The sequence below is a fragment of the Onychostruthus taczanowskii genome, unplaced genomic scaffold (assembly GCF_017590055.1).
Source record: "Onychostruthus taczanowskii isolate IOZ18803 unplaced genomic scaffold, ASM1759005v1 scaffold119, whole genome shotgun sequence".
NCBI lineage: Eukaryota > Metazoa > Chordata > Aves > Passeriformes > Passeridae > Onychostruthus > Onychostruthus taczanowskii.
Genome location: NW_024498340.1, coordinates 801,969 through 827,705, shown reverse-complemented (window position 1 = coordinate 827,705; position 25,737 = coordinate 801,969). Strand labels below are relative to the sequence as shown.

General features: G+C 39.5%; 1 protein-coding gene across 1 annotated transcript in view; it reads right to left on the bottom strand.

Annotated features, from left to right (window-relative positions):
- Positions 1 to 25,737, bottom strand: part of PIGN (phosphatidylinositol glycan anchor biosynthesis class N) — a 99,296-nt gene that overhangs the window by 1,030 nt on the left and 72,529 nt on the right. The window contains exons 20-28 of the mRNA XM_041427789.1: positions 24,983 to 25,091; positions 21,344 to 21,446; positions 18,887 to 18,989; positions 16,627 to 16,713; positions 13,828 to 13,883; positions 13,275 to 13,350; positions 11,924 to 11,997; positions 9,078 to 9,120; positions 7,348 to 7,400 (exon numbers count right to left, since the gene is read on the bottom strand). Coding sequence (XP_041283723.1) covers positions 7,348 to 7,400; positions 9,078 to 9,120; positions 11,924 to 11,997; positions 13,275 to 13,350; positions 13,828 to 13,883; positions 16,627 to 16,713; positions 18,887 to 18,989; positions 21,344 to 21,446; positions 24,983 to 25,091 — 704 coding nt within the window. The remainder of the gene's footprint in view (positions 1 to 7,347; positions 7,401 to 9,077; positions 9,121 to 11,923; positions 11,998 to 13,274; positions 13,351 to 13,827; positions 13,884 to 16,626; positions 16,714 to 18,886; positions 18,990 to 21,343; positions 21,447 to 24,982; positions 25,092 to 25,737) is intronic.

Sequence of the window (25,737 nt, the reverse complement as noted above, 5' to 3'; positions counted from 1 at the left end):
AATTCTGTTACCTGAGGTTCACTTTACTGGTGTTACAGATGGGCTATTTAGGCTGAGACTAAGATTCAATCCAGGACATTCAGTATTCTGTATTCAATGGGTTCAAGGTCCATTTGGAATTAAATCTGGCTAAGGATGTCAAGAATAACAAGCGGGGTGGCTTCAAGACACCAATAACACAAGGAAAACTGTCAAATGTGGGTCTGCTACTGAATGGAGTAGGGACCTTTGCAATAGAGGCTGCACAAAAGGCTGAGGTACTGAATGCATTCTTTGTTTCAGCCTTCACTGTCAAGGCTAGCTCTCAAGAACCTTTGAGCCAGGAGATCAGGGAGAAAGTCTGGAGGAAGGCAGACTTTCCCTTCATGCAGGGGAATTGGATTATAGACCATTCAGTCAAACCTGACAGCCATGTGCGCAGGTGCCTCCTCAGCAAGTTCACCGATGGCACAAAGCTGGGAGGAGTGGCCGATACCCCAGAGGGCTGTGCAGCCCCTCAGAGGGACCTCAACAGGTTGGAGAGATGGGCAGCAAAGAACTGTCTGAGATTCAACAAAGGCAAATGCAGGGTCCTGCACCTGGGGAGGAATAACCCCAAGCACCAAGACCGGCTGGGAAGTGACCTGCTGGAAAGCAGCTCTATGGAGACGGACTTGGGTGTCCTGGTGGACAATGAGCTGTCCATGAGCCAGCAGTGTGTCCTTGTGGTCAAGAAGGTATCCTGGGGTACACTAGGAAGAGCATTGTTGCCAGAAAGTCGAGGAAGGTGATCCAGCCCCTCTGCTCAGCCCTGGTGAGGCCACATCTGGAGTGCTGTATCCAGTTCTGAGCTCCTCGGTACAAGAGAGACAGGGAGCTTCTGGAGCAGGTCCAGTGAAGGGCTAAGAAGATGATCAAGGGACTAAGAGACAGGAGCATCTTTCTAACAAGAGAAGGCTGAGAGAGCTGAGCCTGCTCAATCTTGAGCAGAAACAAGTGAGAAGGGACCTCTTCAATGTCTGTGAGGATCTGAAGGGAGCGTGTCAGGAGGATGGATGCAGGCTCTTCTTGGTGATGCCAAGCAATAGAGGCAATGGGCACAAACTGGAATACAGGCACCTCAACATGAGGAAGAACTTCTTTACTGTGCAGGTGAGTGAGCACCAGAACAGGCTGCCCAGAGAGGCTGTTGGAGTGTCCTTCCCTGGAGAACAGCTATCTGGGCACAATCCTGAGTAATGTGTTCTGGGGGACCCTGCTTGACCAGGGAGGTTGGACTAGGTGACCTCCAGTGGTCCCTTCCCACCTCAACCATTGTGTGATTCTGTAAGATCTGAATCAGGTACTGTTAATGTAAGCCACTAGTCATTCAGAAACCAGAAATCTTCCAAAACCAGTGACATTTCAGGTTAGACCTGCAGACGAAACACTGCTGCACCCATGCATCCAGTATGGCTTTGGTTTTTCTTGGGATTACTGAAGAAACTAGCACTCTGACATGAGAGGTACCCATACCTCCTGATGTACCCATACCTATTATTCCAAAGTAAATGGCTCTTTAGGACAAACAGAGTAACTTCAGACTCGATGAAGTCTGAGTTTAGTCACAAAAAAGGATTGCAAGGAACTGGCTTAATGACCTGGAATTTCTGCCAGAGGACTCATTCAGTTTGAGAGTTTAGCCACAGAAGAGCAGTAAAGCTCATAACGCCAACACTACCAACCCTCACAACCCTGAGACTGTGACAACTCCGGCACTAGTCTAGCACAATTTAGACCTGTGGAGAAGCACCAGCTCTCCACAAAGCTGGGTTGCTAACGAGTGTGAGAGAATAAAAGTAATCCAAAAAGTTCTTCCACAGCCAGAGTGCCAGCAAGCAAAGGACCAAACATGGAGAACATGAAAACAGACTTGATACATGCTGTAAGATTTTTGTTTCAGTTGAGTCTAACTAAAACACCTCACACACCTTGCTCAAAATGCATAGTTTTAAGAAATCAATTAGAAAAATCCACCATCATAAAAGGGCTCAAACCTCAATGAGAATAATGAGTGGCAGAGCAGCATGTCTACAAGAGCCAAGCTCCTCTCCTGTTTCTGTGGGAAAGGTGTAAAAAGGGACACAGGGAGAGCATGCAGTCAGGCACAAAGCCTACTGTCACCTGGGCAGTGCACCTTGGACTTCATAGTTCACAGCACATTTACAACAACAAAGATAAACTCCCTCAAGAGCTGCCCTTGAAAGAACACCTGGGTGTGTTACAACTTTGGTTTCAGTTCTCCATGGGAAAGGACACTTCGACAGATGAAACTCAAAGTCTTGCTGCAGTTATCTTCATGGTGTAATGTGGCCTTGAGGACTGTACATTCACCCCAGGTAGATAAGGTTGCTGGCTCCTAAGGGAACAGCCACTCTGGTAAACAGCTGGACACTTAAGATTCTCCTGCCTTATTGGTAACACCTCAGCCTTCCTTCTTACCTGACACCAGAATTCTAGTTTTTCATGTAAGCAGCAAACACCACTTTCCTTGTAACTTTCAAAGAAAGTGTGAATGAGAAATCTGAAAATCGTAAGCCAAATGAAGACCCTGCCTTTATTCCCACAGATACCTCAAGGCCATCACAAACCATGCACGGTCCTCAGACAGACATCTGAGTTCCTGTGCATCCCCCAAAAGGAGTTCTTGCAGATGTGATCAGGATTTGGGCTTCCTCAAAGAAAAAAGGTCTTTGCAAACTCTCCTTAGCCACCTGTCAGCTGAAGGACTGGATACTCCGTACTTTGGTAAAGAAGAGAGTGTTGCACACACTTCTCCCTTGCTATATTGCAGAGGTCTGCATAGTTATGCTCCTTGAATAAAATATCAGACATTCAAATATCTATATATAATGCCATAGAGCACAATAAAAACAATTTCAATCTGCTTGTCATGTAATTACAAACAGCCTCCATCTCTGGGGCTCAGCAACTGGTACTGCACTGCCTGCAGGCAGCTCTGCCTGGTGAATTACATCTTAGGCTGGGGTAATGCGTATTTAAACAAAGAAAACCAGACTCTTACAGTGTATGCCACAACAGCAGTGTCAAATCTTGGTCATTATACAATTCAGAACCTGCACCCTTGACTGGATCTGTAGTTACAGTGAAGGAGGTAATGCTCAAAACAAGCTTTCTGCATCAGAAGTCAAACCTGAGCTAATGAGAAGGAGTGAGATTCAGGCAAATTAGATTCATGTGGAGGAAGAAGAGCCATTAAACAGGTACAAGAGAAGAGCATAACAGGGCACAGTGGGGAAATGCTTATAAAGGATGAGATGGCAGAGGTAGCAGATGTGGGGGATCAGGGATGCTCCACAGTAAGGCAGCATTGTTCAATGGAAAGGCGAGTGCCCATGTACAGATCAATGTCAACAGGCAAAGCTGGTGGTAGGAAATTTTTTTATCAGGGAGCAAGACACCTGCTTCAGTGTCAAGGAACCACAAGGAGAACATATGATGTACTACCACCTCCTGGCTTTGTGACAGTGTATACTGGTGAGAAAAAAAGAAGACAAGAATAATCTAAGATATTAAAAAAATCAGGGGGATAAGCAGTAGGAATCAATCTTGCTCCAAAACTTGGCTTTCTCCCAGGACAGGCTAATTCTTAAGATGACAGACCTGATTAGAAGCTGGAATGACAAGAAGATGGAGTAAGTCACCATAGCAATTAAAACAACTAGGAACAAAATAAGTAAAACAAAAACAACTTGTGCAAAGACTTGGACAAGCACTCTCCAGAAGAGTCCAGAGACATTATTTCTTTGTGACATGCTCCTTGAACTGTTCCCAAACACACACTGAGACCCCAGATTTAGATTCTGAATTTTAAGCTTCCTGCTTTTTCAGCCAGGATGCCACACCCTCTCTCCTCAGTTTCACCAAAAACAAATCACAAAACTTATGTTTTAACAGTACAACCAAGAAGGCCCAGCACCAACCCCAAAATTGACTCCGTTATTCCTAAAACCTAATAAAACGCCAGTTTTGTGCTTTATTTATGTCCCCTGACCTTTGAAATGGCAGAAGAGCAGTTCAGATCATATCTTTATCTTCCAGCAGCTATAAAGAGAAGGAATAGTACAGTATGTGTCTGTATAAAGCTATATAATAGCCATATAAAGAACCTTTAAGGTTTATCTTTACTATCAGGTTATATAACTATTTACAAAGTGCATGTACTGCAAAGATATAGCAGGCTTTAAAGGCTATTTCTCTCTCTTTCTGGAAATCTACAGACAGATAGATAAACACCATTTAAGCTGCAGAGAAATTTATTTTAGTGACAAAGAAGCTGAAAAGCTAGCTATTCCATTTGGCTGTTATTCAAAAATAAAAGGACCTGTCAGAACAAACCTCTCATGATCATGTACTACACATTAATACATCAAAAACACTATGAAAATTACATTATAATTTAAAATAAATATTAAAGAAATTTAGTGGTGTGTTCTTCTGGGCATATGATGCAACTCAGGTTACCTCAAGGAATATAGGTAGAGGGCAAGGTTAAGCACACCTTAGAAGTTTATTTAAGCTGCTGCTTTGAGCTCTGCATTCCCTGCAAGACTATTATCCCATTATTATATCAAAACAATGAAAAGCACTCTCTGAAAGATAAGCTTACATTGATTTTGGCATCACCATTAAGAAAAGGGGTTTTAAAACTTACTAAGAGGCCATAAATATTTATGGTAATTGATAATTTACTGAGAGGAGGGAATCAGTGATGCGTTGATAATTTGCAGAATGTGGTAATACAGGACTGTATGTTGGATCTGTTGTTGCTCAGCATTTCATTAACAAACTGGAAGAATGGAAGATGTAGAAATCTTCCTCCATTCAAAGACAACACTTATGTGACCTGGTGAATTCCACTGGGAGAATAAAGATATATTCTTAAGGAAAATGTGAGGCATGGTAAAATGTCATGTCATATGGTTAAGGCATAGCAGAATAGGATGCAAAAAGCCAGGAGTTAGGGGTGAAATTTTTAAAAATAGAAGATGCCAGTTCAGTAAACAAACCTTACTTCCAAACAATGAGATCCACTAGGAAAGAAAACATCAAGGTGAAAAAGCAGTGAAGGTCTTTTTATTGCAAGGGATTTAAAGCCAGCTCATCTACATGAAACTTGGCTGTTGGAAAAACCAAATATCGCCTAATGAGTCTCCTACTCACCTTGCATATTCTTACTAAGAGAGAGAACACAGAGAACTTTTGAATGTGGTAATTAGAAAATCCCCGGAAAGCCCATCACCACAAAACAGGATGAGTAAGGAAACACACATTGAAGCTTTACAAATGTGGCACATACACCACTGAGCTCTGAGAGACTTTAGAGGAATGAATCTCCACCAGGCAACTAAGCTGCTGGTTTTCTACCTCTGATTTTACTGATGTGCTAGCCAGTAACAACACAAGTTCTGATATTTTTGCTGACACACATATACGTAGTTCCTATCAGTGTGACAAGAAAAAAAGAAAAATATGAGAGCAGCTGTCCCTAAAGACTTATCCTATTCTCAGGAAAGCTTTGGCAACATGGAAAATGTTGCCTGTTGTAAGACAGGGTATTTTCAGACCTTGCTGTCAAAGCAGCAACAGACAACACTGCAATGAGAACGCCACAGAGCTGTCACTGCACTTGCAACAGGAGGACAGGAAAGAGCTGTGTTAGTATCTCACTCCCACTGGTTTTGGGAATTACCCAAAACCCCTTGAAGCTCATCTTCCCTTTCAGGAACAAACAAACAAAATCTTCTGCTGTTGCCTTGCCTTGGCTAATTTTGCCAAGCCTGAGGATCACACATTAGAAATCTGCTCAGAGGAGAAAGTTCTGGTACCAAAACAATGATCATGCTAGATGATGGAAGGACCACTTAGCTCCACACCTATGGCTTCACTTCCTTTCTTAAGCAACCTGATTATTTTTCTTATGTGCATATACACACCTACATATAAGACATGTATATAGAGACTACAATAAAATAACATAGGTGGTAGCATCAAGCACTCAAAAGTGAAGTAATGACAGAGGTTGCCTGAACATTATGAATTTCCATGTTAAAAATTAATCACAAATTACTCTTTCGAAAGGCCTTTTTCAGTGCTTTCTTCAGTGATCAAAACACACACAGGCAGAATTAGTGGTGCATAATGAGCTCTCCTAAACTCTTCAGAACAAGGCAACCTTCCAGCTGAAATAGATCCAGCAATGCACTACTGTTGTAAAGCTCTAGCTATGAAGACCATGTATCAGGGAGGAAGCTTTTGTGTACTTGTAACAATTTATACTTTTGCTGCTAACTCCCAGTGATAAAACTTCTTGCTCAACAGAACAGAAATTTTCTGAGGGTTTTAATATCCTTATTAATCTGCAGAGGAATTCAAAATAAAGGATGAAGCCCTCTGACTTACCATAAACTGACCACAGCAAGGAAGTGGGATGCCCAAGTGACATTTTCCCTGTTTAATCTAAATGTACCTCTGGCCACTAGGAACCTTCAGAAGGCAATGATGAGCAAGAATTGGAACTTCCAAAGAACACGTGTGCACACGTGTGTCCTCACGCTGCTGGGAACAAAGGGGCTCACAGAAGCAAAGCCCAGAGCACACGTAGACTAAAGAGAATATTAACAATGGGTCACTATTCAGCTTCTGTTTAAATAACAGTGTCAAGTGACCAGATTGGCTGGATTAGAAACTACGCATTCCTACCAAGCTTACTACAGCATTTTGTCTATTTTCACAGCTCAGGGAAGGTAAATCTGAAATGTGTATTCCTTGTACGTGAGGTTAATATAACTCATAATGCAAAACAAATTCTCTTATTTTAGCTGTAATTGTTATGTTTAAATGCTAAACTCTTCCCCAACTAGGGGAAGGATAAGTGTATGGGCCTTGGAAACCACCAACATATTTCCACAAGGTTCACTAATTTACAGTGAACTGTATATGGAGGCTTAACTAGGAATAAGATAATTAACAACTTAAATAAATTGTTATTTTAACAGTGATTACAATTAACTAAAATGCAAAACATTAATTAAAATACTTCTTGTGTAATTACTCTTCAAACAGATCCTACCAACTGTACTTCTTGCCATGCTGCATTTATTACTTACTCTGTATTGCTCCGGCACAAGTTTTAGCTTGGGATATGTACATGTATGCATGCACATGTGTTTAAAGTACGTGGAACATCCCAAAAGCATTTGATTAAGCAAAGTAATTGGGAAAAATGACAATAATTACGAGTAGATAAACAATAGTATGAACCCATGAAACTTTAAAATTGCAATGGAAGCAAAAACGGTACTGTACCTTGTGCCAATATCCAGCCAGCTTCCATAGTCTTTAACCAAAAAGAAAAAATGCTAGGAAATAAAACAACTTTGATTAGTACATCAACACTGCACAATTTGAAAGACAAAATTCAACCCAATTTTTTTTCAGGCTGCTTACTCCAAATTTCTAATTCTTCACATAGAATAAGCACAACACCTTTCCAGGAATGATCATTTGGACCGCAGTAAAGAACAGTCTAGGAGCCAGAAATAGATTTAACATGGTATCAAACAAAAACATCAAGAGATGGACTAAGTTCTGTCTAGCATGGCTTGCAAAAACCAGAGAAACACCAGAACTTTTTCAATAAGGAAAGCCAGGCCACCTTATTGTTTGAAATAACAACATGCCAAATAATGCATAGTACCTAAAAGTTTTCATGGAATTTCAACACAAATATCTTTGGGCAACTCTGGCAGTTCTCTACCTGTAAAGTGGGAATAACGTTGGGAGAACATAGTATTTACCTATTAGTGAATTCCCCTAATTGTAGTTGGTGGCCCCATTGATTCAAGACTACAAACATCTTCTCTTTTTGCCCTGCTGCTTTCTCTTTTCTTGATGGAATTCCTACACGTCTCCTACAAACCTCTTAGGTAATTTTTTTTTGTGGTATACCAAGTACATGGTTTCAAAATACTTAAACCAAAACAGGAGAACACATGAGCTATAAGACCTGGATATACTGGGGCTTGCTACACACCAGTAAGTACCTGTAGTCTTCTTTTGGCTTAATTACACTGATTTTATTAGTGAAATGCTATGAATGTGGTTTATTGGTATATTATTTCTTTTCCTATGGAAGTTCATAAAAGCAGATTAGTCACATAGACTTACTTGAAACTTGACTACAGCCATACCTTCTCCTTTTCTCACTCTACAGACAAATTAGCAATTATTTGGTTTTTACTCACTGTTTTTCCTATCAAGTGATATTTACAGATCACACTGTACTAAGAAATAAGACCAGGAATGCTTACTCCAAGGGATAAAACAAAACCAGCACGTATAAAGTGACAATATCAGCTCTACCTGCTGATTTGAAAAGGTTTCTATTTACCAGTGGCACTGCTTGTTGATTTGAAGACAGCTGGAGTGGGCAACGAAAATACACTTTTAATCTGCAAAAACTGTGCTGGGGGATTGTTCAGCTTTGGGCTGTTTTGGCTTGGTTTGTGGATGCAGGCTTTCTGAAGAGAGCATTTCCTGACAGCTTATTACAAAAGGCACAAAATGTCTTTTTGGATGTTGCTGATCTCCTGGATTCTGACAAGTCTAATGGAGCTGGTGGGTAAAGCATTTCTCCTTTTCCTCTCTTTTTCAAGAGAAGCTGGGGTGGGTAAAAGGTCTGGAATTCCTGAACAATTAACTAAACTCTGCACACAGCTAAAACTGATATTCTTGTTTAATTTCTTCCAAGGAATTTGATTATAAAGCACATGAGGAACTCCAAATGTTAACTTATTGCTTCATTTTGTCTCTTATTATTATAAGATCATGGCTTCTTCAGAAGCATTAATTACATGAAATTTGAAAAGCAGTGATTGGAAGAGTTTTATCTCTAAGTTATGCTAGGATTTCAATCCAATTCTCTGCCCTAGTTAGAAAAACTTTGAAGTCTGAAACAAATTCAGATCTCTCTTGATGGAATTAGGAGAACTCTGTTTCTTGATCTTATTTGAAGAGAACGTGCAGCAACAACTTACCAAAGCCATAATGTCTGAAATCACAAGAACAATGAGGAAAAGGCTGCAAAGAAAAAAACCCAGCAAAGTAAGACCATCAACTTTTCTTTATGGACACAGCTATTAAGAGCTTATTAAAACCCACAGAAAGAAATCAAATAAAGACATGATTTCTTGCATTTGCCTTTCAAACAATCAGGTACATTTCAAACTACTAGAAAACAATTAAAATGCATGACTAGGACATCTGGTATTTATAATTTCACATTTATAGGGTTTCAATTTTGCAATGGAAAACCTAACATGAGTCATTTTTTGGAGAACAAAAGAATCTTACAAGGAGCATCTGGCCCATTCTTGATGCAGAGAGCTGTGTGCTGGTTGGACCAAATAAAGCTGATTTAGGAGCTTCATGATGGACTCAGGAGTGAGCAAAGCTGCTTGGCAGGTACCTGAACTGTTCAGTCCCACCTTGCTGACAACCACTCTGATGGGTCAGAGGCTGCTAAAGGTGCTGCTTGCCTCCTTCCAAATCTCTGGATGCCCATAACTTGCTCTGGGAACACCTAGCATTTTGGTGGTATGCTCCCAAACCATGGGCCTCTTTACAGGTAGCAGTTAACTTCTGGAAGTTAGGCTTAGGCTAGTAAAAGGAACCAGAAGGGAGGAGGCAGAGCTATTTTTTCCCCCCCATTAACCTAATCTTCTTTTCCTCAACTATGTAAATCCTAAATTACATGAAAGCAATTGCTGTAACTGGCTAAAACTGGTTTCTAAGTTAATGACACTGAAGTAATGTTGCAAACAGCTGACCCATTAACAAAAGTCTTTAACTAGAATACAGCTAATTTATCAGTACTACCATTATAAAACTACAAATGTTTTTTTGGAAAATGTCCTGCTGCAGCTTTGCATGAGCATACTGGGGAGATACCCATACCAATGCCTCCAAATGAGGAACTTGCTGATATTGCCTACATCAGTTGTGCTTCATTAGTAAATCAGGATGCAACAAACCAACTGTATCTCAGACACAGGGAAAGACTTCTCTCTGCTAACCTATGGCTCAGATAGGATGTTGCAATAATAGTGCTTAGGAGGCACTCAGCTAGAGGGAATTTTTATAGGCAAGCTCCAAGAACATATTGGGACAGAATATTCCCCACTGGAAAAAAAAAAAAGTCTTTAATCTGTAATTAGGGACTTTAGGAGCAATTTGTCCAAATCAAAAAAATCCACTTTTTGCCCTCCTAAACTGCAGAAAGCCTTTCTCAACAGAAGGGCAAGACTAATTTCAGGGCATATTTATACACTGCAAAGACAAGATTGTTCCCAGGGATGGCTTAATTTACCTAGCAGGGGCAGCAGCAGCATTAAGAAGTGCAGCACAGACTTCAGGATGCCCTGGCAATCAGAGCACAACCTCTCTGGGGATCCCGGGTGCGCCTTGCGGTTTCTGCCTTGTTCCCAGGCGGATGTTGTGGCACTATCACTGCATTTGTTACCTGAGCAAAGCTAAATGAAGCTGGCACAAACACCAGACAGAGTTACAGCCACAGCCTCAAAGTGGCACAGAAATAGTTGTGTCCCCTGGTTTATGAAGGCAGTATCATTTCCCCTCTCACACACTCAGATGCACATTCCATAAAAGTCTGCAATATCATCAGCGCTGCCAAGGCAAGCATTCACAAATTGGGAAATGCTGACCTTTATGATGCTTGAGCCCTAGAAATGGAAACCACTAGCTGGTCATCTGAGCAACCCCAGCTCCTCAATGCAGCCCTGCCCTTGTACTAGCCTTGGGCATGAGGATAAATGCCCTTCTTTGGGGGTCCGAGGCCGATGCAGGCACAGCGCACACAGCTAAGGCAGAGCAGGTAAAAGGGGTGGAGAGTGTCGTGCTGCCCTCCAACAAGGAGTCACTTTTTGGGGTGCCCCATCTCTCTCTGGTAGTAGGTGGTGTTGTACAAGGAGACAACAGCAGGGTCAGGCAGAATGAAAGCAAACAGAAAAGCAGAGGGCATCACAACAAGCGAGGGCAGCTTCCTCACACTCAGCTGAGCAATGCGCAGGAGAAAGTCCTTGAAGTCCTCCTGCCACACACAAGCAGGACTTTTGATCAACCCCACACAACATCCCACAGTGATAAAATCACAGGGCTGACAGGGACCTCCTCCATCTCAGCACCATCCATAATATCACACGATGAGCGGAGGATTCAGTCATGTGCACTGGGTCTGCTGAATGGGGTGAGCAGGGCTAACAAAATAAAGTCTTGGGAGAGGGAAAACATGTTTCAAGTCTGAATACAGCACCCCATGAGACTGGGCATCCGTACTCTGAAAAGTCCTTAGAGACAGGGAAAGGACTGGCATGTAATACTGAGCACATCTGGGAAGCACTGAACTGCAATGCAAGGGCATCCAGTGCCTTTTTTTTAATACTATTTGTGGTGAGGTCAGCACTACAAAGCTATAAATTGGTTACATTACAAATGGGCTATTTAAAAAATACTATGCTATAGGCAGAGATGCAGTATAAAGTAAAAATCAGACTTTAAATTCTGCTCATTTTTAACATTATGGAGGAAAAAGGGTCTTTTCTGTGTATTGCTAACAAAGAATATTAAATATCTGATTGCTTCAGACAAGGCCAGCACTTAAATTTATACTCATTTATCACTAAGGAAAAAAACCCTGAACTAGCAGAATTCAATGAACAAAACCCCAAGCCCTAATAACAAAAGCAACATTGAGATCTAATGGGGTTTTTTTTGTTTTAAATTTACATTGAGATTTGAAAATTCTGAATTCCTCCAAAATAGATTTGAAACCCTTACTAATGCAGAAATACAGCATGTAATGTACCTCTTAGAAGACAGCTGTGTTGTGACTTGAACAGCTTCGAAAGCACATGACACCAGAACAAACGGGATCGCAACCTGTTCAAAACACAAGCTACATTTTGGCTTACAGTCATATTTACAAAAAGAACCTGGGCAGGTTGTGGAAACATTTTCCTGTTTTTGAAATTATCACAGAATGGGTATGTTACAAAATAAAATATTGGCCAGACAGGGTAGAAAATAATTTTGCAGGAAACATTTTCAGTTTATTAATAAAAACCCCCTTCCATGGTCATAGCTCAACTGCAGTGAAATAAGCCATGAGGTAATATCAAAAACTATAATTAAAGCATATCCTCACTTCATTTATCCATTTAGCATTTATCCAGTGATAAATACTTCAACAAGGCTAGAAGATAGAACTATTCAGATCCAGCATCTCACATGACAGGCTGCAGAGTTTCAAGTGTAAAGGACAATCTCATCACAAAAGAAGTCTGAATAGAGAAGGCATTCAATAAGGCAAGGGTCACACTGCCCCTCCACAGCCAAGTCAAGCAAATGTAAATCGTTCAGTAAATTAAGAACAAAACAAACTAGAAAACATGAATGCTGCCTTTTGCTCCTTCCAAAGTTGATCTGCAATCCTTATGTTAGCAGTGTATAAAACTTGACCACTGGCATCCAGAAGTTTGTACTATTGATCTGTGTCCTGTAGGACAACATGCAGTGTGCCTGTAACTTCAGTCTGCTTCCTCGGGGACAGAAGCAGCAGAAAAGCAGCGGTAGAAAATACTGCCTATTTTAATAATAACAAATAGATTCAGTCCCCTTTTTAGCAGATGCTTTACTCAAATACTAGAAAAGGGCTACCACACCTTGCCTGCGCCTTGCAAACCAGAAATACAATCCAATCTCTGACAGACTATTAAAAAACACAGAAAATAATGGCCATTGTAAAATGATAACCTAATCAGTGGAACATTCAATACCTCTATTTAATGTAATATAGATAGAGCTGACTATATATACATATATCCTCAATGTTTCTGTTGATATTATACTACAGGAAAAGCTTATAACTTTAAAAATTGTTAAAGTACTTTCAACAATTGAAATTTCCATTTCAATACAATAAACTGACCCAATGCTGTTAAATTACACTTCCCCACACTTGAGCTTCTCCCTTGGGAAACAAAATGATCTCTCTAGAAACACTACAAAGGCTGAAAGCCTCACACATGGTTAAGAAGCCTAATGAAGCTCAAATACATACACATGTTCTTTTATGAATTGCAAAGTAACAACAACATGTGATATGCTATTTATTCCACAATTCTCTGAGAAAATCTCATCAGGCTAAGATTACTAACCTTCAGTAAAAGCAAGCCTCCCATCATGAAGGGACTGAACACAGTCAAGAAACAATAGACAGAAGCAGGATCAAAACTAGAGAAACATGAAAAGGACATTACATATCTTGGAAATGGCATTTTACATTTAAAAAACCCCAGCCTTTAATGACCCTGTAACATACTGGGTTGTATATACATTTTTAAACAAGGCTTCCAATTTTATCTTCTCTTGATGAAATATTAAATCAGCAGGGACTGCCAACCTCACCTGTCTTTCTCTACAGTTTTTCTCTGATTGTGTTTTTCAAGGTGCCACGCTGTTGGTGGGCAACCAAGCTCTCTCTGCTCATCCTGAGAGCACCGAATGGAATTGAGACAGCCTCACAACCAACAAGCTCAGGCTTTTAGGGTAGATGTTACAGAGAGCAAAAACTACATAAATTGTTATCTCTCCACTGATTACTGCTTTGATTCTTCTGCCCTGATTTTGCTAGCTAAATTTACATTTAGTATGTCAACTGCAGGAAAATTTTTTTGTACTCTGTGTCTCAAATAAATTAATAAAATTTACCTGTTAATAGAAGCTATATTTCCAGTGCCAAAAAAGGCTGTCACTATGAAGAAAACCTAGATATATTTAAGGAAAATACACTAAATAAAAAAAAAAAAAACCCACATTTCGCCTCCTTCATTCCAATTTACTTTGAAAATCTAACATGAAACCACAAGAAGCTGTTCCACTGCTACAGATTTACAGCACATTAAGAAATCCAAAGCATTTTCTAGCTCTACCCTAGATATCATACACAACTATACCAATTTTAAAAGACATACTGCCTAGGTAAGGTTTTAGAGCCTGTCTTGACGCCCTTGTAAGAAAGCTGCAGCTGGCTTTTTGGGTCTCTGCCTAGCAAGATGAATACATCCCTGGACCACAAACCCAGCAATGCATTCAAAGACATGCTTTTGCAGGAAGTAATGGCACATGCATGTGTTCTGCACTACAAAAGAGATGGCTTTATTGAGGAATTGACCATGGAAGAGGTTCCTTTTTTGAGGAATTGACCTCTTAAAAAAGGCTAGAAGTTCCTATGCTATCCTTACTATAGATTTTTTTTTTTGTCCAAAGATTATGCTGAGTCTAACCATAGCAATATGGGACTCCCATTTTCTTCCTCACTTGAGGGAGGATGACTCCAGCAGTATCTGTACAGCTAGAAGCTTTTTGATAAACACTCCCTTTTTCATCCAGATACAAACACTTGCTACTACATGAGCCCATGAAAGGTATTTTTCTTGCTCCTGAGCTCATTGGAACCCAGTATAGCTCATATGGCTTCGGCTGAAGAATGGCTTTTAACTTATTTTGCATGGGGCAGAGGGTCATAAGTCAGTGAGGATGGGCTGCTGTTGCCAGAGCTCCCTCTGGTCCTTTTGCTCCTATTATAGCTCCTGCACTGGATCATTTAAGTCTCTCAATAAACAATTTGTTACCAACTGTTCAGTAGAATCGTTGGGATCCTGCATGCAATATTTTGGAAGGATTAGGTCAGCATAACTGGAGAAATCAGGCTTCCCAAGAAGCCTTACCACATCATTTCAAGTTCCCTAACACGGCAGTCTAACTGCCTAGTGCAGTTCTGCTGGTTGAGATTTATAAGAGCAGCTCTGCAATAAAACAAACAAGAAAATACCAGTAACACACAGGTCTAATCAAAATGCTAAGCATGAGCAATCTGAATCTTCTCCTCAAAGACCAGGCTATGTGATTTCTCAGCAGATGCCAGCTACTGGGCCCAATACAGGAGCCCTGGGACAACCTTAAGGCACACACAGCTCAGAGTCATAGTTGCAGTAAGACTGCTCTAGCAGAAAAGGTTTTTCTCCTCTAATACCACTATTTCTAAACATTAAACAGCATCTACATTTAAAAAAGACACAACATGTTTTGAGCAGACAAAGGAGATCTGCAAATTGATTATTTTTTCAAGAGCTGAGCAAAACATACTCAAGTGTTTTAAAGCAGTGTTTTAAAGCCTCACACTTGTGGGGCAGTGTGAGGAGCAGAAAAGGCCTTGACTCCAAGCAAGTACTGCATTATCAACACTGCTGTCATCACAAACGCAAAACACAGCCTCACACTAGCTACCATGAAGAAAATTAACTCTAGTCAAAACCAACATAGCTACATTCCAGTGTTAAAGAAGTGCTAAGTTGTAGCTTCAAAAAATACAGTTGGATTAGTTGATTTATTTTTACTAGTATTTAGTAACCGACAGCAGTAGCTTTACTAAAGTTTACTAAAAGCATATTTTTTGTTAAAATAGCAAATGAAATTGATGCATTTATTGCAAGATCTCAGCTCTTTTTAGGTATACTAAAGCAAAGACAAACATCAAGCATCTAGCAAATCGTTTTGCCTTCTTTCTTATCATTCATCTGCCTTCTTAAATTGGTATCTGTTACACTTTCTCTGCTGCAAGTTCCCAATGTCCAACAACACAGTTCCAAATTCCAAAAGCGTGGACTCCATGACTGTGACCCACCCTCTCAGAGCTGGTTATCTGACAAACTATAAAGCCTGGTTTTGTAGGAACCAGAATCGAGACAACTTCCTCCCCAGATACAGTAACTGACCTGCATAAAAACCCCCTGTGCTCTAGACTAGCTCAATTTATCTCCCATTTGCCCATCTATCTTCCATGCTACCAAATACTTTTCACTTAATTGCAGTCCCACAATGAAAGAGAAAAATGATACTGTTATCAATGTACACTATTTAAAAAAAAAAACAACAGCTGCAGTATAAGTTACAGGACCACAAACTAACTGCTGTGTTAGTGAACAAACAGCTCTTCTCTCCTAAGACCATATAATTTCTATCAGCAGAAATCACTTAAGATATAAACAATTCTAGGCCAGATTCTGGGAACATGTTTCACTACGAGCCTGCAGGAACTTTTCTTCTTGCTTCATCTTCCTGCTACTAACATCTGCTTCCTAACACACCGCCATGCTCTAAAAATGAGAATAACTTTACTATCACCTACTTCAACTGATTTGTGAAGGTGAGCAAATTCCCTCCAGCCAAAATGAAGCCAAACAAAACCAAACTGATAACAGAACTCCTCAAAAGAAAATTTACCTCAGCTGCAATGGCCATAAGTGGGCAAAGAGCCAGATTCTAAAACTGCATTGTTAACTATCTCATAAAATGCATAATGTACAAGACCACTGCCTTTTGAGCGATATAAGTCAAATCATCTTTACCAGCTTTTGTTCTCAGTGAGTACCAGGCTACAAATTTTGACTGCAGGTCCTTTTGAAACCCTTTTTTTGCCCTGGAGTGCAGCAACCAACCAAAGGATACAAAGAAGAAGGACCTCCGTACATCATCCAGGTGGAGCTGTCGAAACTGAGTTATATCCATAGTACAGGTGAAGTTGAAAACAGCAAGCTGGAAAGACAGCAGAAGGAATCAACAGCAAATATGAACTAATGGACTTAGACAGAGCCACTGTATTTTTACTGAAATGAATGAGAAATAAACCTACTTCCCTATTGCCTGGTATTACAGTATTATAATAAGGACTGCAAACATTTCTCATGTTTTCATTATACTTTAATGAATTAATGAATCTGCCAGAAAGACTGTACAAGTGAGACGATCAAATGAAGAGTGAAGCTTCTGCTGTTAATCTACACTAAAAATGAACTTCTATGCCTTAGACTTATAACCATCTTATTTCATCAGAAATATTCTTCCTACACACATACACTTCCACTGCTCACATGAGCATACAGATAAAGATCCTCAGAAATAAAAGACTGCAATTATCCTCATTTGACTTATTTTGTGAGTGAAAACAGTAAAATACTCTCCATCTCCTCTACTCAGCCCTCTGCACAATATCACTTGACTCGAAGAGAAATTATCTTCATGGAATTTAAGAGGTCAGTGAACTCCTTTATATTGGGAAAAATAAAAAAAATTAAGTAATAGACATTCAAGACTGATAACATTTTAATTTAAAATAATCTCTCATCAGAGAATTGAGCTGTATTATCCAGTACAAGATTCACTTTGCAGCATATATTAACAGGCATTCTAGGGATGATATTTTCTAATGTAAAAATAGGAAGCAGGGGTAAGCATTATTGTTCCTTTCACATGAAATCAAAAGGCTCAAGTGAATGTTGACAAACACTGAGTGACAACTTAAAACATAATTACAGGCTACCTATATTCTTTTCATTTGCACTTGATTAGTGAAGTGTTTATTGGTGTTTAATACTACTTTAATAGAATTTTATTTTACAATGAAGAGAACACCAGACTAACAGCAGACAGGCAAGCATCACAGATGCTTGTAACAAGATGCAAAAGACAGAGTGGGTTCTAGAGTGGAAGAAAAAATATATCCCACAGATGCTAAACACCTTCAGTCACAATTGTGGCATCACACTAATTGTAATTGTGATATTCAGATTCCATCCCTATTGCCTAAGATGCTACAAAACACAATCACACAAATTATCCTAGTAAAGGTAGCATAAATAGAAAATTACTCCTATTTATATTTCTCTTTTCTAGCTTTGAAGTGGTAAAGCCTGCTCTCTCAAGTTTCAGAACTGTCTTCCTTGTAGGAGCACCACAAAACCAAAGTATGTGTCAGGTTTGCTCTGGTGACTGTCTTGGCTCAGGTTTCCACCTCCAGGACTTTTCCCTAATTATTATGAGCTGCAAAAGGAAGGAAAGGTGTGTACCAACACTTCAAGTGACTCTGGCCACTTCCATGCACGTGTAGCCAGGAGGGCTCATCTGGGAGAAGCCAAGGGGAGCTGTGGCGCACACCCACCTGTCTCCAAGACGCAAACCACTGTAATTGGCACTTGGGACCTGACCAAAACAGTGGCACAGCCCCAGTTTGTTCAACCCTACACCTAACCTAAGAGCTAAGTTGCAATATGAGCAGCATGGCCTTTGCAAACTGTTGACAATATACTAAATTTTAAGGTGAACAAGTTGCATTGATTACAAAACTCCCTTTTCTCCTCCAGGCAAATCTGAGAAGGTGCTAGTTCCAAGTTGGTCTCCAGTTCCTTGTCAGTCTAAACAGAAATAAGTCTCCATCCTTGGACAAAGAGAGGACAAAGTCAAATTAAGATTTCTAATACTTCCTATGGGTCTTGTCAGAAATCAAATAATTTCATTTCAGCCTCTCACTCATGAATCTGCAATCAGACCAAAAAAAGTACTGCAACACTGCACTTACTCTGAAGAGCTCCTGTATTATGCTGAATTATCACTACACTCGACAGAGACAGCTCTGTAGCCTACAGACCATACCACTGGGTCTTACTAAGCCAGACTGTCTTCCTGCATTCCTAGAAATGGCTCTGATGTGCAATATCTTCCATAATATGAATTACAAATCTTACTTACAAAGTCATATTCCTAGTTCATGAAACAGCTAATACTGACTTCCCAAACTGAAAAGAAACATGAAGTGCTGCTTTCTGAAAACCACTCAGAATATTTATTACATCCTCACAAAAAAAAAAAAAAAAACCAAAAAAAACCAGATAAAGCTGTTAATTACATTGATAAATCTGTCAAGAGCTGTTACCTTTGGTCTGAGTGAAAGACTATAGTGCTGCAGTGCTTCTTGTTCCATGTTTATCCACACAAACATCAAACCAAACAGTGCCAGTGGAAAGAGAGCTTCATATCTGAAAAGTAATGCAATAATCATGGTAAGTGCAGCTGCTGACAACTGATCAACATCAAATGCTGACGTGTTTCTTTTCTTTTTTCTTCACACAAAGAATATACCAAGACTTGGTGGCATTCTTCCCCTTCTTTCCCCATTTCCAAATACCTAGCAACAATTGGTTGAATTTTAAAGCCATAAAGTAGTTAAATGGCAAAAACAGGAGAAACAGAGTTTGCTTCAGCTTTGTCATGTTTTGTATTTTTTTGTTGAAAGGCTGCCACAATGTTGGATGAATGTCTTTTTTAATTTTAACAAAACTGGAATAAAGTCAAAAGAAACAAGAAAAAAACCAAACCTATATGACATTAATTTTCTGCCAAATAGAATATTTCTCAATGAGAGCCACTTGGAAGTGAGGTGTTACAGTTCAACTTAAACACCAGATAGAGATTGTGTCTCTTTAGGACCTAATCACACACACTCATTATGGTGATCTCAGTTTTGTTCTAAGGAAAGACACATCTGTATAATAAAAGGAGCACTACCTTTCACTTCAGTAAAATGCTCTTTTCTTCACTGTGTCCCAATCCTTCACAAAAGCAACATCAAGTCACACTCTAACCATGGCCACTAAGCTGTTCTAGCTACACCCCCCATCTCTGAGGAGTACTTCTGACTCCTACAGCACTCAAATTCCAAAGTATGAATGTATTTATGTGAGAGATTAATACCCCCAGACAACATAAGGGTGTAAACTGAAATTGGATAACATGTAGTTTTCTCCAGTTGCACTTCACAGTACCTCCCAGGCTTTTTTCTTTCAGGATAAAATTATAATACTGATACTGACTGTAATACTGATACTGACAAGACTGCAAATGTTTCCTTTTTTATTTTTTCCTTCTTAGACAACCACCTGTTTGTCTAAAAAAATAAGGAAATCACTGCAGTGAATCTTGGGATTGTTTCTGTTGGGCTACAAACCAATTTCAAACTGGAACAAAAAATTTTGAATAGACATTTCCATTTTAATTATCAGAACCACAGGCAGCTAAACATGAAGATGAAATAGTTATGCTGTCAGTAATAGAAACACTACAGAAACACTACTTATAATGGTCTACACTTGCCTTCAGATTAAATGCCTTCAACAGAGTTGGTGACATGTGGTTGTATGCAACCATGCTCTTAGGCTGGCTTCAGTATTTCCACTTAACCACCCCTAGAAAGGGGCTGCAATTACCCAGGCAATGTGCTGGGTTATCACTACATGCTAGAAGAGTGCACTGAGGAGAGAAACACTGGACACTTTTGGCACCAGTGCCTCAGGTTTTGTTTTCTTTTTTAAGAATCGCTCCAAGATTCTCTCATCAATTTGGACATTGCAGGAAGCCAGCAGAGAACTGTCAGCACTTACATGGTCTGATGCAGGGCCAAAATACAAAGAGGGAGATTGCCAGCCTTGGAGAGAGCAACATTCATGCTTTATACAGCAGCCAGCACAGGCTAAGAGGGTTGAGTATAAGAACGTGTATGCAGTCAGGAGTAACATTAGGATCAAAACCTTAATGGGGAAGTGGGAGGAAGGAGGGGGCAGAAGACTGGGGAAAAAAAAAAGAGATACTTTAACTAAAATGAGAGTATCCACAGGAGGCAGCTACTGCAAAATGTCTGCTCCAAGATGTTTTATTCCACTTAATTTTCCAGTGTAATTAAATCCAGAGGATAAGTGGGAGGGGAGGCGGAAGAACAGTTCCTATACTCCCCATTAATTATGCTCTTAAGAGCTACCAAGTCTGAGAAAAAAGAAAGGGTTGGCTGACACAGTGTTTTCTTCATTTGAAGCGTCAGAGGAATTGAGTTTTATCCAAAAAGAAGCAAGGTCTAGTCTTTATGGGAAACAACATCCCTTTTTAAAAAAATATTACTTCCACAAAAATCTCTCAGAAGGCAATTTTCCCTCGTTTTAGGACTACCTGTTTCCTGGCACACATCATTTAAGCCATAACTAGACACCAGTGCTGAGCAGCTGGGAGAGATGCTATGTTTGTGAGCAGAAAAGCACACGTAAAAACAGCAAAAGGCATAAACTAAACCAGACTTTCTTATTTTGGTGCAAGATTGTTTGAACATACACCCTTCCAGCCACTGCCTTGTCTAGTTGAAAGGAATGTCAACAAACAGTGTTTATAATACAAGGAAGAACATGAAAGGTTCCCTGAAATTTTATTTAGTAAACTGAACAAGGAAATAAATGCTGGAAGCACATGTTACACCTTTAACAGAAACGTGCATGAGATGAAGCAGTTTCACATACAGTCCTAGATTTTCATATATAAAACCAACTCAAACAGAGTAAGAATGAAGTACCCTGTGCTGAGGAGCAGATAGGTGGACATCAGGGAGAGCAATATGCTGAACAGTCTCTCAAAGAGAAATGTGGGGCTCAGTAGCAGCAACACTGGGGAAAAAACTGCAATAAGAAGAGATACATCAGTCACAACATGCAAAACAATGCATCCTCAATAACAAGATAACTTTCCTCAGCTCCTGACATTTTATGTACAGAAATTCAATACAGATCATGTATGACCCTCTATTTTGAGAAGTTACTTTTGCTAAAGAAAACACCGTGTTTGGAATGTTTCACATTCATCAAAAGTAACTTCAGTTCTGTACCATTTTAATTCCTATCTTTCCATGTCACAGCCTTTATAATTTCTCATTTACCGATGTTAATAAGTTTTTAAGATGATGTAGAAGCACTGCCTTAAAATCCAGTAAAACCTGACAGTTTAATATTACTCTGAAAACCACTTACCATGGCTCTGAGGACCTCTGGCAGCTCCAAAACTGCAGTGACAAAGCCACTGCTCCACTGGATTAGAACCATAGAAAGGCTTGGGTTGGAAGGGACTTGAAAGATCGCCTAGTTCCAAACCCCCTGCCGTGGGCACGGACACCTTCCACTGGGACCAGGTTGCTCAGAGCCCCATCCAACCTGGCCTTCTATTCTTTGTAATTAGATTAGGAACTGGGCTACTACAAAAATGAGTAAAGAGGAAGAAAAACAGGAAAGATGGCCAGTGCTTGAATAACAGAAAGGCAAAGGGAGAAGGACAAGCATTGCTGTGACTTAATCTTTAAACCTGTTTTTTTTTTAATATGAAAACTGCATGTTTATAAAAAACTATGCTGACAAGTAACATTCATGTGATTCTTCATTGCAGTATACAAACTTCACATTACTAAACCATTCAAAGGCTGCATCAACAGTAAGTCAACATTAATAATCACTCTAAGGAACACAAAACTATAAGATATGGAAAGTACTCCCTTGTGATTATCATCACTGTATCCATTAGTATTTATAGTGAACATATCAATGAAAGAGAGGTGAGGAGGTTTTTAAGTCTTGAGGGTCAGTATGCTTTATTTCCTGCCTTTCAGCTTTGGCCACTGCTTCACTTACAGAATAAGTGACTTCAAGGGGCTCCAAGAAGGCCCAATTCAAGGAGGAATTCCACGGACCTCACTGAAAGTCAGAACAGCTGGAAATAAAATTCAGCATGGTAACTGGCCTCTGTGAATGACACTGAACATATCAGATGTGTATCAGTCTGAGTGCACTCATAGATGAGAACAGATGAGTGGCTAGTAGGTGATTATTAGTCTCTCTTTCATCTCTGATGCAATACATCAGATATTAATCATAAAAAGACCTGTAGGTTTCTGGCTGACCTACACAAACCTCTGTATATGACCCCTGCACACAGTTGTGACACCAAATTCCTCAAAAATTAGCAAGTTGCTATGATAAATTCTCACAGATGAAAATTTTAAGACCTAGCATACATTCATTTAAAAATGTCTGCTAATATTAAGAAGGTTCTGAAGAACATGGGAAGCAGTTGAATTATTGTTACACCTCCTGGTTTTGCCTCTATGTTTGCAGTTAAGTAGACTGTATGAACCATAGAGTGTTACAGGTAAAGCCACTTGGACACAGGCCTGCAGGAACCCAGCTATCACTAATTCATTTGCCTGGTTCCTCAAACACCAGTCTTGCTCCAAAAAAAGAAAAAAAATAGGTCAAAGTTAAAATTTAAACAGTTAGGCTTCATATTAATCAGGATACATAGCTGAGAAGGGGAACAAAAATTCCCTAGAAAACTTCTGAAGTATTCATATTATCCTGACACAATAATAAAAGAGTATTATTATGAATAGACCCTGTTAACTGTGTGTTTCTAGTTCTATAAATACACAGAGATGCAAAAAGAGAGTTCACTAAAAGTGCCATTCTTCCACAACTATGCAAAAAGACAAAGAGGAGTTGGACCACCTGTAATCCCACCAACCTTGGAAAAGCTATAGTAGTAGAGTTTGGTACCTTAATTCTTATTGTATCCCGTTTGTGGTACACACTGGCAACAAGGCAGGTGCCAGTTGTGGTTATGGTAATGACAAGGCATTTCTCTCCAAGAGGAGTATTGAGGACATGTTGGATGCCTTAGTGTTTTACCTGCTTATTTCTATGTTTAATTATGAAAAGCAATTTTAGCAAGTACACAAAGCTCCTATCTTGTATATCATATTTACTTAGAATGATTACTTCCAGTCTGAAAGACTTTGCTAAAATATTCAATACTACTGTGGCAGCAAGTAGATATTTTGAGTACCTACAGTTTACTTCAGCGTTAGCTTTATTTTTATCATAACCCACAACAAAGAGAATTTCTAATATACTTTTTCCTCATAACTCCAAACCTCTTTGACTGCCTGAATCATCTCTCAGATGAAAAATGTTTTTCTTTCATCCTTACACAGGAGAGAAATATAACCTTTACACTCAATTCCTGCTCCAGTAAGCCAAACAGGACTTCATCGATTTCATTGACTTTACAACTGCGAGAAATTCATCCACACAGAGATCCCCATTTAGCTTAGCAGGCTACAAAGAGTTAGGGGAGCATGATGGAAAGGAAAATGCTCAGAAGAAAAATGCATTACTAAGAAAGCATTGCTCACACACACTGATCACCATCACTGGACTTAATCTTGAATCTATTCGCTCAAACAGAAGCAGGATTGCTAAATCTGACAAGACCTGCTTAAGTTAAAACAATGTCACCAGTACAGGAATGTACAAGACAACCAGCAAGTATATGGGCCACAGTTCTTTTATTAAGTTATGTTTAAATTCCTAATCTCAACTTCTAGCAAAAAGCTGCTATCAAACTTTATATGGGATATGTTTAGCTCTAAAACAAATCCCACATTTCAGATCACTCAGGGATAAAACATGCTCAATGTTTTCTAATGGAGCCCTACAGAAATTATTTTATAGCTGAAATATGACAGGTATTGCTTCACTGTATTCCAGAAGTCCAGTAACAATTCCATTTGCTCTGTTTAATCACACTAAGATTTTTGAGTGGTGAAAAATTCACAGACTTGCAAATTGCTTTTTTCTTTAACAATTAGATACTAAGAGATACCAAACATACACTATCATCATTATTTCACAGGTATTTTGCAAAGCAGCTCTCAAAATCACTTCCATAAGGGTCACTGCCATCTGCTGAAGCTTCAAGTTTATAATGAATTACAGAAACAACCTTTGGTCATTTCCCTGTGCTCAACTGGACTGATGGCAGAACATCTCAGATCACCCATATCCAGATCCAAGTGAAACAAAAAGGGCATTTATGCCATTATATCCCTAAAAGTGGTCATCAAAATATTCAGAACACTAAAAATAAAAGATAAAGCTATTTGTAAATCACAGGTATTTGTATTTTATCACAAACCTACAAAGGACTATTATTTTAGAAGACTAACACGTATCTCAAAAAAAACTCACTTAGGAAAGCAAACACACACAAGAATTACCAGCAGTCAGATAAAGGAAAAGAAGATGTTAATGAAAAAGTGACATCATCCCCCACCCAGTCCCAGACTCCACAAACTGCCAGCATAAAAGTTTGAGAGGGAAGATTTTCTTACCTAGTGTCATCCAGCTAATAATTTGATTCATTACAGGTAATCCCTGCTTGATCTTAAGACTGTTATGGGTACTGCCCACAACATATGTCGAAAGTGCAACACTGAATATCTAGAAAGAAGAAATTGGGCAAAGAAACAAAATTAATGTATGGATCTCTGCCCTTCCATCCTAAGAAATGTAAATATGCTTTAGGGTTGCATAAACACCTCATTTGAATCACCATAAGAACAGGAAGTCAAAGACAGTGGCAAAATTTGTAACTTTTTATAACTTAGAATTAGTGGCTTTTAAAAACTTCCATCTAGATTACTTTTTATTAGCATTCTTGTTATTTATTTACACTATTTTAGAATAGTAGACACAAGTGACCTGGACCACTGATTTGACATGCTATGCTCTTTGTCAAGAGTAACTATTTAAACACTCCTGCAATCCACAGAAAACACACGTCCCCAGTCCTTCAAGGGGCACTTGTCCTCAAACAGCAGCCACAAAGAACAAGCAGAGCCTTTGGCTTTGCTGCAGAATCAGGTACAGGGAGAAGGGCAAGGCTCCTGGAAGAAGAGAAGCAGCAGCAGAACAAATTGTAGGTGTCTTTTAAGAGACGGAAAGAAGCTGTTGGGTTTTTTGCCCCCCAACTGAATTGACTGAACCAACTGAAGCAGAGCCCTCAGCCTTGCAGAAGCAGAAAAGTTGGAGAGGTTTTTTTCTTTGACTAATTCTAGAGACACCATTCAGTCATCAAGTACGTGCA